General features: G+C 32.2%; 1 protein-coding gene across 10 annotated transcripts in view; it reads right to left on the reverse strand.

Moving 5' to 3' along the window:
- The window catches only part of CCDC18 (coiled-coil domain containing 18), a 193,855-nt gene that overhangs the window by 48,507 nt on the left and 128,021 nt on the right, over positions 1 to 17,327 (reverse strand). For 9 of the 10 annotated variants that reach the window (XM_077120251.1, XM_077120245.1, XM_077120249.1 and 6 more), the window contains 5 exons: positions 15,594 to 15,728; positions 15,348 to 15,425; positions 12,193 to 12,309; positions 7,147 to 7,314; positions 4,255 to 4,397 (listed from right to left, as the gene is read on the reverse strand). In XM_077120251.1, coding sequence (XP_076976366.1) covers positions 4,255 to 4,397; positions 7,147 to 7,314; positions 12,193 to 12,309; positions 15,348 to 15,425; positions 15,594 to 15,728 — 641 coding nt within the window. The remainder of the gene's footprint in view (positions 1 to 4,254; positions 4,398 to 7,146; positions 7,315 to 12,192; positions 12,310 to 15,347; positions 15,426 to 15,593; positions 15,729 to 17,327) is intronic. The other variant, XM_077120247.1, reaches the window with a different exon arrangement.

A 17,327-nucleotide genomic window follows, 5' to 3' on the forward strand; every position in this document is an offset into this window, starting at 1 on the left:
CTACCTGGTAATATTTAACAAGACTAGCATTCTTTTTAATGTAACTACATTCAATTTTTATAAAACTTTGTATGTACTGAGAACATCCAAGGTGGCTTGTCATCTGTAATTTCTATTATAAAGACAATAAACAAGCCAAAAATGACTCCAAGTAATCTGTGCTTCAAAATATTCATCACAAATTCAATATCACCATAGGAGAGCCAAATCAGTTGCTTCTACTTAAAGCCTTATTATTAATGTTATCTTTTTTTTAGCATTAAAAGTGACTAGAGATTCCTAGACTGGTATAACTTCCACACTTCACAGAAACTGGTGAATTGTCTGAGATAATAAAACTAATTATTAATAGCAATAGGGCCAGGTTTACTAACTTTTAATCAATCTTAAACTGATTCCAGTATGGAAATTCCTCTACCTGTAAATATATACTGAAAGGCAGTTTTAAGTCCATTTGCTGACAATCTCAAAGTGATACTAATTAAGTAATCGCTACTATCATCCTCAAGAATAGGAAGAAGTGATGCCCCTTTGCATTAACATATTTTTAGAGTTCTCTTTTCTTTTCCTTCTTTGAGATTTCATAAACTGAGTTAGCAAGTAGAAGCAGCTGTACAACACAATGCATTTCGTCTCTAAATGCAATTTAGGCAGGTTTAGATTAGTTTAAAGGGCTTTTTGTCTGATGTCAATGAGTAAACTTAAGAAAATTCATAAAAACCCTGAAACTACATGTAAAACTATGTATGCATATTTACATCTTCATATAGAAAAAAATTCAGATTTTTATCAGTTTCTCAAATATGCCCACAGTCCAACAATGCTAAGAACTATTAGATTAGAAAAGTGTGAATGCCCATTTTACAGCTCTAAAGTCCCAGGTAAATGATTTTGTTTTACCATTTAGCTTTTTATATTAGAGCAGATATAAATAGATAAGTTGAAAAGAAAATTGAAAGTGGTTGGCATACAGAGCCAAAAGCTGACATCCTGGCAGCAAAGGAGTTGGGGAAAAATTATAAAAAACAGAAAGAACACCCCTAAAACACAGCAGTCTATAGACACTCAGTAAAAGACAAAGACAGTTCTATACACCTTGAGGTTTCATTAGAGGATTACTATATTTTAGCATATGAAGATGTATATAATGATATATAATGTATACAATGATAACCTTGAGACATTAAGAGAAGGTAAAAATGTCATATTATAAATATATAAAAACTTTCTACCAAAAAATATTTTTTGTTTATTTTGTTTTGAAGTTTCAACACTTGACAGAGATAATTCCACTTTCTTTTTTTATTCTGAGTAACTAGTCATTCCTTGCTGATGCTGGGTAAACAAAGGGATTACTACAATATAAGAAATACTTAAGAGTTTAAAGAATCCTTATTTTATAAATAACCCAATACTAAATATTATCCCACAACTTTCAAAATTTTATGACAATACAAAAAAAAATTTTTATGACAGGTTTTTAAATCCATCAGTTTTTCCAGAAATACCTTCTTATCCCAGAGTCGTTGACAGCAATGAAATCTGAGATTAGAAATAGAGCCAAAGAAAGTATTATGCAAAAGTAATGCTTAACTTTTAGAGCATAGCAGTTGAGAATCTCCAGCATCTTCAAATGTAAAAACGATTTAAAAAAAAGGCTATTGAGGCAGTTTGAGAAATCTAAACAGTGCAAAATGACCCTCAGCACTGTAGACACCAGGGTCAGGATCATTCACATGCAGTTACATTTACATGTAGTACCAGAAGTATTTTTTCATAGTCGTGTAACATCAAAAAAACTGGTTTTACAAATGTTAAAATAAATTTAGTTTGAAATGCTAATGATCAATGAAAGGGAGGGGTAAGGGGTATGGTATGTATAATTTTTTTTCTCTGTTTTTGTTTTATTTCTTTTTCTGAATAGATGCAAATGTTCCAAGAAATGATCATGATGATGAATGCAACTATGTGATGACATTGTGAATTACTAATTATATATGTAGAATGGAATGATCAATATAGGAATGTTTGTGTTTATTTGGCGTTTTTTTTGCTATTTAAAAAAATAAAATAAAATAAAAATCTCTTTATTCTGAAAAAAAAAAACTGGTTTTAGGGCATTTCTAAATTTATTTCAAATTTACCTTAACTTCTTTTGAGTTTAATTTCCATATCTTAAAAAAGGGGATAATAAAAACCGCATTGTAGGGCTGTTTTGAAGGTTAAATGAGTTGACATATCTACCTAACACCATGGCCTGGAACACAGAAGGAGCTTAAATTCCTTTCCTTTCTAGAAAAAAAAATCCTTGAAGATATTTTAACTCTAAAATATAGGTATATTTTAATTCTAAAACCTTTTGGGAGAGAAAAACAGAATTTTATAAATTGTTATTCTAGTTGTGAAAGAATAGTGGGAACAGGAAAAAACAAAGAAAAGCCTCGATTTATGAAGAAAGGATTTCTTGGAACTACAGTTTATCTTTCTTATGAAGTTTAATCATCTAGTTCAAAACCTTCCTATCAGTATTTAGGATTTACCTTTCCTACTGAATGCGTAAATAAGCTATAATTATGAGAAATTAAAAGGGTGGGAAGGAGGAAAGAAAGAAGCAATTGCTTCAATTTTCACAGTGAAGCAGAAAGCAAGATCATCAGGATTAAAGAGGAGGTGCTGGAGATTTGAAAGAAGCAGCAATAGTGTATTTGAAAGAAGCAGCAATAGTTTAAACAGTCTTCAACAAGAGTGAAAATTATAGTGATTGCCAGGCAGCATTAAAGTAATGTGAAGTCTGAAGTTATGAAATTAAAGGGAGACCACTCAGCATGATTGTATTTTTCTACAGCCTCTGCAAAGATGCAAGCATAGAGTAGTTAGAGCTAGATTTAAATCGGTGCTGCATACTACAAAGTAAGAGAGGAGTAAGGGGGTTGAGGGTATATCCAAATCAGTGATTTTAATGATGAATTGGATTTTAAGTCATGTAAAGGTATGAGAGAGGGCATCAAGGGAATGAGACAGCGGTGGAATCAATAGATTACATATACAGGTCCTGGTGGGGTCAAAGAATTGTTGGATTTGGGGTATTAGAAGGAATAAAATGATAATATAGGAGTAGAAATGATAATATAGGGGTAGATACATATACCATGGGAGTGAATTGCTAAGGTAAGATAGAAATTAGAGAAAGGATTCAGAAGTTGGGATAGGGTGGGAGAAGAGAACAGAATATATGGGGAGTTTCTGAGAATTAGTGTGAGAGGCGAGGGTTGACCTGGAAATCTAGGGCTTCTTGTGGTATCTGCTATGAACAAGGATAACGTTAAAATAGGATTAGTCTTTGTGGACTCAAGAAAGATATTAAGTCACTGCTTTCAGTGTTGGTTGATAGAAACCTGTCAATGGAGTAAAGAAGACCTGAAGGACTATGGTCTTAGTCTTAAACCTGGGATATTTCTTGATGCTGTTAAGAGAGTAGAGAGAACATCTGGGGAAGCAAGTTGCTACTGTGAGCATATAAGGCCTACCTTAACTCCTGCTGATGGGGGAAGGGGCAGCATGGGGAGACATTGCTGTAGTTTTAGTGGATAGGGTCACTGTAGGTAGATGCCTGTTGGTAGAGGGGTGGTCTAATTATGAGCATACAATTATTTATGTCAATTCTTGTTGACAAAATTGAAGGGGTCTGGGGAAGGTGGGTATTGCTTTCAGCTCATGGGCCCTCTTCTTGACCAAATCAGTTAAAAAAGAATCTTTAGAAGCATCAGCACTTCTTTTACAAGTTCCTAAGATTTTACTGTTCGGCCAAAGTTAAGAATCACTGTTTTATTCTATTAAGTTATTTCCTTCCATTTACAATTAGAACTTTCTTCCTTCCAGAAAGTTTCCTCTATATGAGTACATCTCTGCAACTTTTAACATAATTCACAATGTAACTCAATACAACAGTTATTAAGTACCTATGAGTTATAAGGAGAACTATGCTAGTTGTTGTGGAGAGCACCAAAATAAAGCACATATGATTTTTGCTTTAAGAAACCTACAGTGTGGTGGGAAGATTAAGGGTATTAAACTATCATGCAAAAAAGGTCCAAAGGAGGGATATAAGATTAAAAAAATTTCTCAAGGAACATAGCCGGTGGAGAAATTAATTCCTTAAGAAAATTCTTTAATGTACATTATGTGATTATGAAACTCAGATATTACTGATTTGAAACAGGAAGTTAGATAAATACTAACATATTCATATTTTACCTGGCAGTACTAGCAAGCTCAATAACTTTTTCCCTTTTCAAATCTGCTTCATGAGTGGCTGCTTCACATTTTTCCTCCATTTTTCTCAACTTTTCGGCTGAGCTTTCCCTTTGTTTCTGAAGTTCTTGTTCCAGTTTTGATACCTTGTAAAGCAGTTTTCAGTAAGTACTTTAAAAGTCATGATTCAACGTTATTCAGAAGGAAAATATTTATATAAATAATGAGACTAATCTATCATTCGATTTTAAAATGGAATACCAAAATCAAAATATAGACCAGGAAGTAATGTTTAGAAGTACAAAGCAAAACTTACCTTTTAATAACAAAGCTATTTCACTCCCATGCAGATATTTAGAGAATGGGCAACATTATAGGACTAAAACAGGACTTATGAAAATTGAATAAAAGAATGATAAATGTTTCCCTGTCACTTCCTCATTTGAATTGTTCTTTCTTCTCTTGTCAAACTGTTACCTTCTTTCTTCACAAATAGGCTCAAGATTCATTGAATGAATTCCCAAATTCCCACCTAACTGCAAATGTTATAACCACTTGCATTTTCTTCCAACACAATTTGTATTTGTTCCTCTGTTCTTCTGTTCTACTGCTATAAGGAACGTATTCTTTCTCCTATATAAACCAAATTGCTTCATAAGTATTTTTTTTTCATGTGTCTTTGGCTTTTTTATTGAACTCACAGATATTTTTTTTAACACTTTTTAAAAAAAAATTGTGAAATACAGCATACCATACAAAAGAGCAATAAATTTCCAAGTACATTTTAAAAAGTAGTTATAAAACAGATTTTAAAGTTGGGTATGGGTTATTGTTCTACAATTTTTCATTTTTTTAATTCTAGCTGTCCCAAGACATTGGAGACCAAAAGAAATACCAAATAATGATTCAGCAGTCATATTCATTTGTTAAATCCTATCTTCTCTGTTATACTCCTTCTCTTTTTTTACTTTCTTTTTGTGAAAAATAACATATATACAAAAAAGCAATAAATTTCAAAGGCTTCAATGGGCATTCAGAATTCAATTCCTATCTACTTTCTCAGGAACCTCATACTATTGACTACCTCCATCCACTCGCCTGAATCTTCTACCTTTATTTCTGCTGGTTTCTTTACCATTTATTAAACATGTTCAAGATCTTTACATCTTAAAAAAATTTTTTCCTTTATAACTCTCCCTCCTCCAACTACCACCTTTCCTGTTACAATCCTTCATAACCCATCTTTTCAAAGAATTTACCAGGTTTCTATCTTTATTACATTTCTCATTTACTCTTCAACTCTATCTAGCCATTCTAAAGAAACTGCAATTACATTACCAATGACCTCCGTTTTGCTAATTCCAGTGGACACTTCTCAACCCTCACTTGACTTGACATTGATTGCAGCAGCCCATGACACCAATAATCATTCCTTTCTTCTTGAAATGCTTACTATTTGGCCTCTAAGCACCACATCCCTCGGGGCACTGTCCAAGCAATCTTTTCTCCTCTCATTCCATATTCTCTCCTTAGGTAATCTCACTTGCTCCATGTTTTCAATGGACATTTACATGACTGTGACCTCAAAGTTTATCTCAAGTTTCTGACTTAAATATCCTCCCTGCTCTTCTCCTAATCATTTACCAAAGAAATACAGATTATAAGCCATTAATATCCACACCTCCAATTTAGGTCCAAGAATAAAATCAAAACAGTATCCAAATAAAAAGGGAAGAGAACCAAGGAAAATTTATTTACCCTATTCTTGATTAAACAGCACACCTGTAAGCAGAAAGAATCTAAAGATGAGTAATAACCTGAAAGAATCCAATATGGAACATACACATGGTAGAACATAAATAAAAGGCAAAAAGAAAATAGAAACTGAAAGATTTACCTCAAATACTGAAAAAAAATTTAAATATGAACACAAAATCTTTAAAAAATAAAATCAAATGAAAAAATACAGAGTTGATTGAATTAAGGGAAAAAACTGAAAAAAAAAAAAGAAATGAAAACCACTATAGAAGGAACAAGAATCATAATGAATCATGCAAAAACCAGAGTCAATGAGAAGGGATTTAGCTAATGAAAATCAAATACATATGAGATGAAGACATATTCAGGATGAAGCTGTATAGCAGGCATAGCAGGGAATAGGTCTACACTGTAACAAAAGGGATGGACAACCACAGGAATGATGGCTTTAAAAAAGAACATATAGAATACCTGCCTGATGTGTTTGAATATATTGAGAGGAGATTTTTAAGTTTCATGGGAGAGGGTGAGGATGAATTAAGAATAAGTACATAAAAAAACATAAAAATGACAAAAAGTTAAGGTATAATAAGATTACAGGTGGTTATCATTTTTCAATTTTCTAAAGTTTGATTTCTGGAGAAAAGAGAAACTAAACAAAAACAAAAACTGTGAAATATGTGCTTAAGGAATTCAGATGAATTTCAAAGAGGAAAGGTAAGTAGCATGGGCATTTTATTATGGGATTTTTCCTTTAGTGCACTAATTTGACATTTTTTGGGGGGTTAATCACACCACGTCCTGAGCCAAAAGGAGTTGGAAGGTATAATGATTCAGTTAGGTTTTATATTCAAGTTCAGAAAGAAAGAAATTGAATAGAGGAGTTTAAATGATAATTAAGTTGTATGGAATGACCAAAATGTGGTCACAGTATTAAAAATGTAGGTTGGATTACAAACGAATAGAACTTTATTTTACAATACATAAATACATTTATTTTATAATAAATATAGAATATTTCTGGATATGAAATCTTTGAAGTTAAATAAAAATTTATTTAACTTACCAAAAATCTATGAATAATTTTTAAAGTTTCTATCTCATGCAAATAAAATCATTTTTGGCCAAAAAATATACCTGTTTTTCAAGTTTAGCTTGAATGTCTTCCAGCTCTCCATTTCTAATAGTCTCTTGTTGTAACATCTGCTGCTGTTGCTGAAGAGTATGCTGTAGAATAACATTTTGTTCAGTGGTCTCTTGAAGACTGTGATTTTTTATCTTTAGCTCCTTCTGTAAGCAATATACCTAACAAATATATACATTTCTCTCATTACATGAAATGTTCTCATTATAATGAAACATTCTAATAAAAAAGCAATAAAATGTCAAAGCTTTCTTTCTTATTAAGTAATTATCCCCACTTGTAATGTGGGGCAGTTTTACTGAGGTTAGTTTGTTATGGGGAGTAGGGTTCCTTGTTCGGATGGGGCAGATGTGTTAGAAGAGGATGCTTGCAGGGTTGGCCATTGGGAGGCATCTGGGGATGTTCTGAAACATTTCCTAAGTGATAAGATAGTTTTGCTTGGCTGGGGTACTGATCCCTGCTTTCGTTTTGGGAATCTAGAATTTTATAAGTTGTGGTTGATTGTGTACTTATGTGACCAGTCCCCCCAAAGAACTCTGAACTTTGACTTTCAAGTGGGCTTCGCTGGGCAAAAACACTGCACATGTGCTGCTGCAACGCACTGCTAGAAAAAGGAGCACATTCTGTGTGACCCCTCACACTAGGGAGGAGAGAACAAAGCAAGCCGTAGATTGCTCCAGACACTACCTGATACCTGTAATAAAAATAGGTATAAAATAAAATAATCAATACATGTTAGGGACTATTTATTATTAGATTACTGGTCCCATTATGTTGTTGTTTGTGACCCCTGCAGAGCACTCCTGAATATTCAGCCTCCAAAACACAGATAAAGGAATGACAATACCAACTAAGGCATTTCACTCATTCACCTCAAATATTTAGGATTTCAATATGCTAGTTCCCTAAATGCTTTAAAAGATACCTTTAAAGTTATCTGGGAAAACCAATTAAGAAGGAAAAAAATATGTTCTTATTATAGTGATCCAAATCCTAAAATGTGCCAACAGAAATTATTTTAAAAATATTATTAAAAATGCATCATAATTTAATATATATTTTACAATATTCTTCACCTTCTCCCAAAAAGGGAAGGTTTATAAATCATATCTCAATCCGATTAAAAATGATGCAACCACCTAGGTGAGAAGCACAGGGCTGGTATTTGGTCAAAGTATTGCTGGCCCAAAAGAGCTAGGGAAATGTAAGTAATGTTCAGCAAGTCATTCAAGGTTCTTGAGAACATGGAAAGCACAAAAGGACTTCTGTTTAGTAGTAGTGAAAAGCAAGGTTTTAGAGTCAAGCAGACAGAAATGTGAATTCTACCTCCACCACTTTACCTTCACCACTTTAACTGCGGTGACCTAGGCCAAGTCACTTAACTGTTTTGAGCCTTAGTTTCCTCATTTGTGAAATGAAGATGACAACATTTCTTTAACAGCACTGTATTAAGACTTAGTTATATTAGGACACTGCCTGGCACATATTAGGTCCTCAGTTAAGTGATGGCTATTACTGTGAATAAACAAACTGCATCTCAAAAAAGCTATGCAACCATTTAAATCACAATTAAAAAGACAGTATAGAAATGGGATGAAGTGCATGAGTCGTCCAGAGTAAAGGGTGAAAAGGAATAGAAAAAAAAAGTATATTCCATTTTAATAGCCTCTAATAAAAGCCAGAAATCAGAGGTGAATACCACAAAAAGTGTTATCTATCCTCTTTCAAAATTTTACAATATGGCATTAAGCGGGAAAAATCTCAGAATTACATTTCTTAATATGATTATGAAAAATGTGCATGCAAATGGAAAAATGAAATCAACTGAAGAATTAGAGAGTGAACTGTAGGTAAATCTTCTTTAAAAGTTTTCTTCATTGTTGCATACAGAATAAATTTTGTAAAAATAAAACTATTTCTTGAAATCAAAACATCTTTTTGATAAATATCATTCCAGAAGAAAGGAGTTTTAAATTCCTTATAACAATCAGTAGCAGAGAATTCTGAGGTGGTTCTTTTTCTAATTACCTGCAGTTCAACATTTGGCAGCATTATGAAGGGCTTAAGGGCCAAATAGTAAGCAACTATTATATTTCAGTCTTTCCAATACATGATGAATTTATAAACTTGGAGTAACCCTAGATATCAAAGGCAACCGAACAATTTCTAATATTATTATAGTCCGTTTTAATACCAATGTGTTATATTTAATTCTGTCTGCATGAAAATAATTCATTTACTACAGACACATTATCAGTATCACCTATTTTGTTTTTGTCTGTTAGCTTCTGACAAACTGCAGATAACACTTTTGCAGTAGTTCATTTTATAACTTAGCTGATTTGCCTGCAAAGCAGGTTTAAACACTATTTTTTTTCCTTACTGGAACATTTTATCTCACACTTACCTTCCCATTCATAGAAGAAACAGACAAAAAGATTCAAATAAGACAGGAGGAAAAAGAAGAGAAAAGCAGGAGAAAAAAAGATAGTAACTAGGCAAAAATCAAGAAATTCATACCACATAAGATAAATTTTACTTCAGTAATCTAACTACTGGCAAAATGATTTCAATTACATATATTGAAGTACCTAATAAGTTAGTTGCATCACAAATATTAATCTACAACAATTAATCCGTATTTACCAAATTTAAACTGACATTTTCATTGCACTATTCTTTAATGTCCAATTGGCTTTACTTTAAGTAAATTGAAGACAAATCGCTTTTTTATTGCATTTTCTGTATTAAATTTATTATTATATTCAGAGAGTAAATTTTTTTTCTCAAAATTAGTAAGACTTTATATTTGCAAAGTCCCCTTGAGAGAATGCTGAGAAAGGGGGAAAATTCAGCTTCCCCATGTGGAGAATTCCTGATATTCTCACAAGCAGTGGGGCTAACCAAAGCAATAGGCTGAGCCCTCAATCCTGGGGTTTGTTCATATGAAAGTTATCCCTGCAAAGGATAGGCTAAGCCTATTTAAAATTAGGCCTAAAAGTTACCCCCAGAGAACCTCTTTTGTTGCTCAGATGGGGCATTTCTTTCTCAGCCAACATGACAAGCAAACTCACTCACTGCCTTCCCCCTCTCTACATGGGACACGACTTCCAGGGGTGTAAACCTTCCTGGCAATATGGGACAGAAATCCTAGAATGAGCTGGGACTCAGCATCAAGGGATCAAAAAAATCTACTAGACCAAAAAGAGGAAAAGAGAAATGAGACAAAATAAAGTGTCAATGGCTGAGAGATTTCAAACAGAGTTGAGAGGTTATCCTGGAGGTTATTCTTACATATTATATAGATATCATCTTTTTAGCTAAGTTATATTGGAGAGGCTAAAGGGAACTGCCTGAAAATGTAGAGCTGTGTTCTAGTAGCCATGCTTCTTAAAGATTACTGTATAATGATATAGCTTTCACAATGTGAGTGGGTGATTATGAAAACCTTGTGTCTGATGCTCCTTTTATCTATGGTGTGGACAGATGAGTAAAACTTATGGATTAGAAACAAATAAATAATAGGGGGAACAAATGCTGAAATAAATTTAGTAGATTGAAATGCTAGTGATCAATGAAAGGGAGTGGTAAGGGGTATAGAAAAAAAATAGGGAAAACAAAGATTAAAATATATTGGGTAGAGGGAAATACTAGCAGTCAATGAGAGGGTGTGGTAAGGGTATGGTTATGCATGAGTTTTTTTCTTTTTATTTCTTTTTCTGAATTGATGCATATGTTCTAAGAAATGATCATGGTGATGAATAAACAACTATGTGATGAGTTACTGATTATATACCAAGAATAGAATGATCATATGGTAAGAATGTTTGTGTTTGTATGTTACGCTTTAAAAAAATAATTTAAAAAAAATTAGTAAGACTTTATTATGTAAAGTCTATTTTAAAGTTAACTTTATTTAGTATTAGTGTGTATCCAAAGCAAAATACTCTTATAATGGTTACTTAAAAATAAAATATACCACAGAAAAATTACCAAGATGATGCCAACTTATCAAAATTTAAATCTATCAATTTGAATAAAGATATTCATTAACAAAATGACTGATTTTAGTGAATGAATTCCTTATGCAGAAAACGTTGAGGATTTTTCCCTATTTTGTATTTATTTTCTTCTATCATGTCAACAATGTAAATTTGCATTAACACATAATTTTACCACCTTAAAAGCATTTTTCAAAGTGCTTTTTCTCTTTATTAGAGAAGTTGTGGGTTTATAGAACAATTATGTGCAAATACAGGGTTCCCATTTCTACCCTATTATTAACACCTAAATTTTCAAAAAATTTAGAACCCTGAAGTCAGAATAATGTTAACCATAAGTGTATTTATTTCACCATTTGAAAAGGCTGGATGAAGCCCCTAATTCTGAATACTGTTATTAAGTGCAATACTATCCCCAAAAGAACATTAAATTATTTTAATAAAAAGAAATGAATTATGACATTTAACCTTGAAGAACTATATTAACTCAGCCTACAGAGGGTAGACTAAAGGAGTTTCAATCAAGATTATCCCTTTGAGTAAACATTTAAAGAGTGCCTATTATATTGAAAGTAAACTGCTAGACAATGAGGATACAAAGATGAATAAGGTAAATCAAGAAGTGTCTTCAATCTAGTATATAAGGAAGTTATCTCAGTAAAGAAAGTTGAACTAAACCTAATTCTCAATCCTCAGACAACTAGATGAACAAAGATAAAATAGAAAAAATTATGCCTCTAAATTTAAAACAATATTTGTTCTAAGTGTTATTTATTTCACATTATAATTACTCCATTCTATTAATGATTTTTTCTTCATATTCCCTAATTTGAAATTAAAAAATAATTTTAAGATGTTACATAGCTCACGTTACATTGAAACAATGTTTTGTAAAGAATATAAAATTGGAATTCACATTTTACTAAAAATATTTTTTACATCAAATATACAAAGATGTACTTTTAAAGTACTCTGAAAATAAACAGTATCTTAAGAAATCACTTGAAAAACATGCTATATATATATATAGGAATTTACCTCATCAGATTTCTTCTTTAGCTGTTTTTCAAACTTTTCCTTATTTCCTTCCAATTGATTCAAATGTAAGGCAAGTTCTTCCTTACAAATTTCCAATGCTGAATCCAGCTGTCTAACCTAATCAGGGAAAAAAACAAATGAACAAACAAACAATAAAAGGAAAATCAGCTAATATTAGTGAGCACTCATTTTATGCACATTTATCTCCTAATGCTACTTCACAGTCCTACTTGGGATATGAAACACTATTATGAAAGAGATTTATTGAGAAAATTAATTCTTCATTGCAAAGTAGGAAACCAGAGAATGGAATCCTGTGAATAAACAGGAATTGAACAAGTTAAGAAGTGAAGAAGGGCAATTCAAGAAGAGGGAAGATGTCCAGCGGCAAGGCACTATGAAAGAGAATAGTAAAAATAAAAAGCTCACCAGAGCTCGAGTGTCAAAAGTATGAATTTGCTGGAGATGGGTATTTAGGAGATAAGGTTAGCAAGATAGGCTGGGGCCAACTGCCAAGAACTTAATAGGCCCAAAACCCTAAAACATTTTCTTAAAATAATAGGTACTATTTAAGACTACTGCTTAAGCTTCCTTGAACAGAAAAAAATATTAAAGTGAGCACAAATTGTGTATTGTGATAATGATGTTAAGATGCAAATATTCTGAATATGCTGAATTCACAAAGAAAATGAAAACTTTTGGCCAGTTAGAAAAACAAACATAATCAAGTGAAGGCTGTTTTTGCTTTGAATCAACAAAATACATTTTCAGAAAGGCAGCAATATAAGTTGATTCAAATGCTCATACAGCTGCAAATGCTTTTACTATCTTAATATTAAAGAGGAAAGGAACAAAAGCAACCCAAATTTCAAACAAATTAGTGCACAGGCCAGAATATATGCTCCATATTTCTCTTTTAATAAGATTCTTGCCTTGCTCATTTTTTTTCCTTACTGTAATTTTGAGCTTCTCAGGAGTGTTTTCATGTTTTTAAATGCCAGCAAAATAACTGTTATTTCTAAAAATGGGAGTCTGTAAGACACACAGGTTTCACAGGCTGTCCCTATAATGTGTGACTATAACCATTAGCCACTAAAACGTTTGTAATTCTGAATGCTTGTCTTTGATAATCATTTGCTGCCATGGTAATAATCTTTGAATTAATATTTGTTTTATGGAAGGTATAAATACTTCTGCTTCCTTTCTTAAGCAAGAAAATGAGCACTGGTACTTATATCAGTTTCCATACATGGAGAAAAAAACCCTGTGACTATCAAAATATCATGATCTAATAATACCAATGTAGTTACCGATTCAGGCAAGGTTCATCAATAGATGCTCACCTATGGTTTATAAGGTTATTGAGGAACACGGCATTCATTCACACTGGTTCAAAACATCACCCCATAGTTTACTTATTAATTACAAAAGGAAAAAATGTGCCCTTAAAATGGGTAAGATCTGGCAGACATCATCTTGAATAAGAAGTCAAGGGTAACTGCCAATATGGGGTATTCTTATATTATCTGCCTCCATCTGAAGCAGTGAGATAAATACATTATAACCCATGTGATATGCTTGTTGATCTGGACTTTTCAAAAGATTCAGCATCATGAAAAATAGAAGGAGGCAGTGAGATTGGTATAAAAAGCCATGAGCAGTAAGTGATTTAAAACTGACTCACAATCAGAGGAAAGAAAACAAACCAAGCTAGTGTCCTTCTAGCTTTATTGTACATACAGATCATCTGGATATCCCACTGAAACACAGAATGATTAACAGGAGGGCTGGGACTAGGTAAGGCAAAGAATGTACTTTCAAAATTCAAAGGCACACTCACTCTCAGGGTTATACAATGCCAACTTTTCACTTCTACTATCCTGAGAGTGTCTCCTTAAATTCACAGTAGAGACATCTCACTTACTTCACCTTAGTCTTGACTTGATATTCTACAACTCTAAGCTCCCAGATGATGCTAATACTACCAGTGTGTAGACCATGCTTTAATTCGCAAAGTTATAATGGACATTTTTAAATAATTGGAAAAATTACACTATGAACTGTGTGTTGAATGATGCTACTCAGTTAATATGGACTTTTCTGCTCTGTTAATGGTGTGGTCACACAGCAGAAAGTTTGTGTTCATAGGAGATACATGTTTAAATATAAAAGGTGTAAAGTGTTATGATATCTGCAGATTTCTCTGAAGTGGTTTGTCAAAAGGGAACTATGTGTGTGTGTGGACATGTGCATATATGGAGAGAAATGAAGTGAGTGTGGTTAGAAGTTAACAGTGAATTTAAGTGAAGGGTACAGTTGCTTGCACTACTCTTTGTACTTTACTGTGGGCTTAACATTATACAAAATAAAATTAAAAATTAATAAACCAATTAAAATAAGTAAATAATTTAAAATTCCATTTCTGTTAAATTTTTTATTTGAAGAAAGAATGTGAGAGTCTGCTTCTCAAATGAATAAAAAACATTCACTGTCTGATGGCTACTTTCATGTGTCACGTTGGTTAGATTATGGTGTTAATTGTTTGGTCAAGTAAGCATTGGCATGACTGATACTATGAAGGCATCTGAGATAGGGATTTGCATCTATAGTTAGTTAACTGCCTCTACAGTTGAAGGTATCTACAATCAACAAAGGAGAATGCCTGCTCTCAACAATTTTGGGTGTTTCCTTATCCAATGAGCTGGCGATTTTAAAAGCTAGACCTGAGGATTTCAGATATTGGAAAGCAAAATTTCTGCCTCAACTTCTGCATAACCTTTATTGGAGTTTCCACCTTGCAGCCTGCCCAACGGAATTTGGAAGTACTGACTTTTAATCAATTTTATTGGAGATTCCACCTTACTTCCTGCCATATATAAGGGCTTGCCAGCTCCCATAGCTGCATGAGTCAATCCCTTCTGATAAATCTCTTAATATCTATCTCTCTCTCTACATATGTTTGTTTTTCTTAAGAACCCTGACTAATCTACAATATAGACAAACCATTTACAAATATGTATATTTATGTATTATTATATATATGTGTTTGAATAAATGAAATCAAATAAAAACAAACACCATTTTCTGAACCAAAGAACTTCCCAGGGATTGTCTTCAATGAGAAAAATTAAAAAAATTTTTTTTAGCATACTAGCCTTGATTGTTTCTTCAGATACTTGATTCTGCAATGCTTTCAAAGCTTCATCTTTCTTCATATTTTCCTTTTCCATTTCCTAAAAACATACAGATTGGTAGCAAAAATATAAATGCTAAACATTTTAGCACAAGTAATGGACTATTAAACAAGTAATGATTTGATTAGAATGAAAGGAATGTTACAGAAACATAAACTTTAAAAATTACTCAGCTTTTAAATAGCACTTTTATAAATATGATTTTACCCCTTTGCTTTCCGTCAAGAGTCTATCTAGTGATTCAAGATGGTGCTGTTTACATATGATATCTTGTTGCAATATGGACATAGTTTTTTCTTGTTCTTTAAACTGTTGGTCTTTTTTCTCTAGTTGAGCTTCAAGCTAAATATAAAAACAAGATGAGATTTTTCATATATTCTTTTAAATTTTGAAACATTTTAAACACACACAAAATAATATAGTACACACATGTGAACATACCACTGAAATTACATAGGTTTTTGCATTTTTCCAAATTTCCTTCAGCTTTCCTCCTTTTAGAGAAGAAATGAAATCACATGCTCATCTCCTCTCTTCTTCCCTCACTTAACTGTGGCTAAAATTGGTCTGTATTGTTCTCTGGTGTTTATTTCATTCTTATACATGTTTTTTTTTGTGTGATTTTACTACATATGTCTATCCATGAACAATACATAACGTAATGTTTTGAAAATTTACTTAAATATCAGTCCTTCTGCAAATTTTGGCAACTTGTTTTTTCAGTCAATGTTCTTTTAGAGATTTATCCTTGTTTATATATTTGGCTCTAATTCATTTGCTTTAGTAGAAGTGCAATATCCCATTGTAAGGATAAACTACGTTTGTCTACTCTTATACTCAGAGATAGTTAGTTTCTGCTTTTTCATTATTACAACAAATGTTGCATTAACACCCTTTGTACAGGTCTCTTCATGTACATGTATAAGAGCTTCTTTTGAGTAGAACACCTAGAAGTAGACTTCTAGATTGTAAGATATGCAGATTTCCAATTTCACTAGGTATTTCTCTTTGAAGTATATTAATTTATACTTTCACTAGCAATATATTAGAATTCTCACTTCTCACAACTATCAATATTTGGTGTTATCAAACTTGCAAAAGATTTTGTGAAGACAATATATTTAAAGAAATTACTACGGGTATGTGCATGCAATGTATATGGCAGTATATTATCTCTATATAAATATATATGAAATAATATATGTATATAGACATATATATTACACACATACATACATATAATAGGACTGTGGCACCAACAGGGCTAACTAGAAAATATCAAAACCAAGGAAATCTGAAAAATAAATAAACATTAAGTGAAAATAATCAAATAGATTAGACATAAGAGGTTTTTTAATCAACTTAAAACAGTGCAGAAAAAGCAGCATTTGGAAGTTAAACTTTTCATTAAGAACTGGAAAGAAAATTCTGGCTTCTATTAAAAAAAGAAGGAAGAAACAATAATAATAAAAAGCATGCAGATTAATTTCAACAGAAAAAACATTTAAAAGACTAAATAACTTTCAGAAATTTTCTAAAACATCAATACATTGTAGTTTCAAGAGCAAATAAGATTACAGGAGATCATAACCATGGATTTTCATGGAATCTGACATATCAAACATGAGAGGCCATTTGACAGATCAATATAGACTATTTTATGACCTAGGATATAGTGACTGTTCCAAGTGCAATTGAAAACAATGTATATTCTTCAGTTGTTGAGTCTAGTCTTCTATAAGTATCAATGAGGTTAAGTTGGCTGAAGGTGTAGGTACAGTCTATATTCTTGCTGATCTTCTGTCTACATTTTCTACCGATTACCAGGAAGAGAAATATTTAAATCACTATATATAAGCTATACTTTTGAATTAATCTTTTTCACCTTTCAGGCTTCTTCATTTTTGCTTCATTTATTTTGAAACTCTGTTGTTAGGGACA

The sequence above is a fragment of the Tamandua tetradactyla genome, chromosome 11 (genome assembly GCF_023851605.1).
Source record: "Tamandua tetradactyla isolate mTamTet1 chromosome 11, mTamTet1.pri, whole genome shotgun sequence".
NCBI classification, from domain to species: domain Eukaryota; kingdom Metazoa; phylum Chordata; class Mammalia; order Pilosa; family Myrmecophagidae; genus Tamandua; species Tamandua tetradactyla.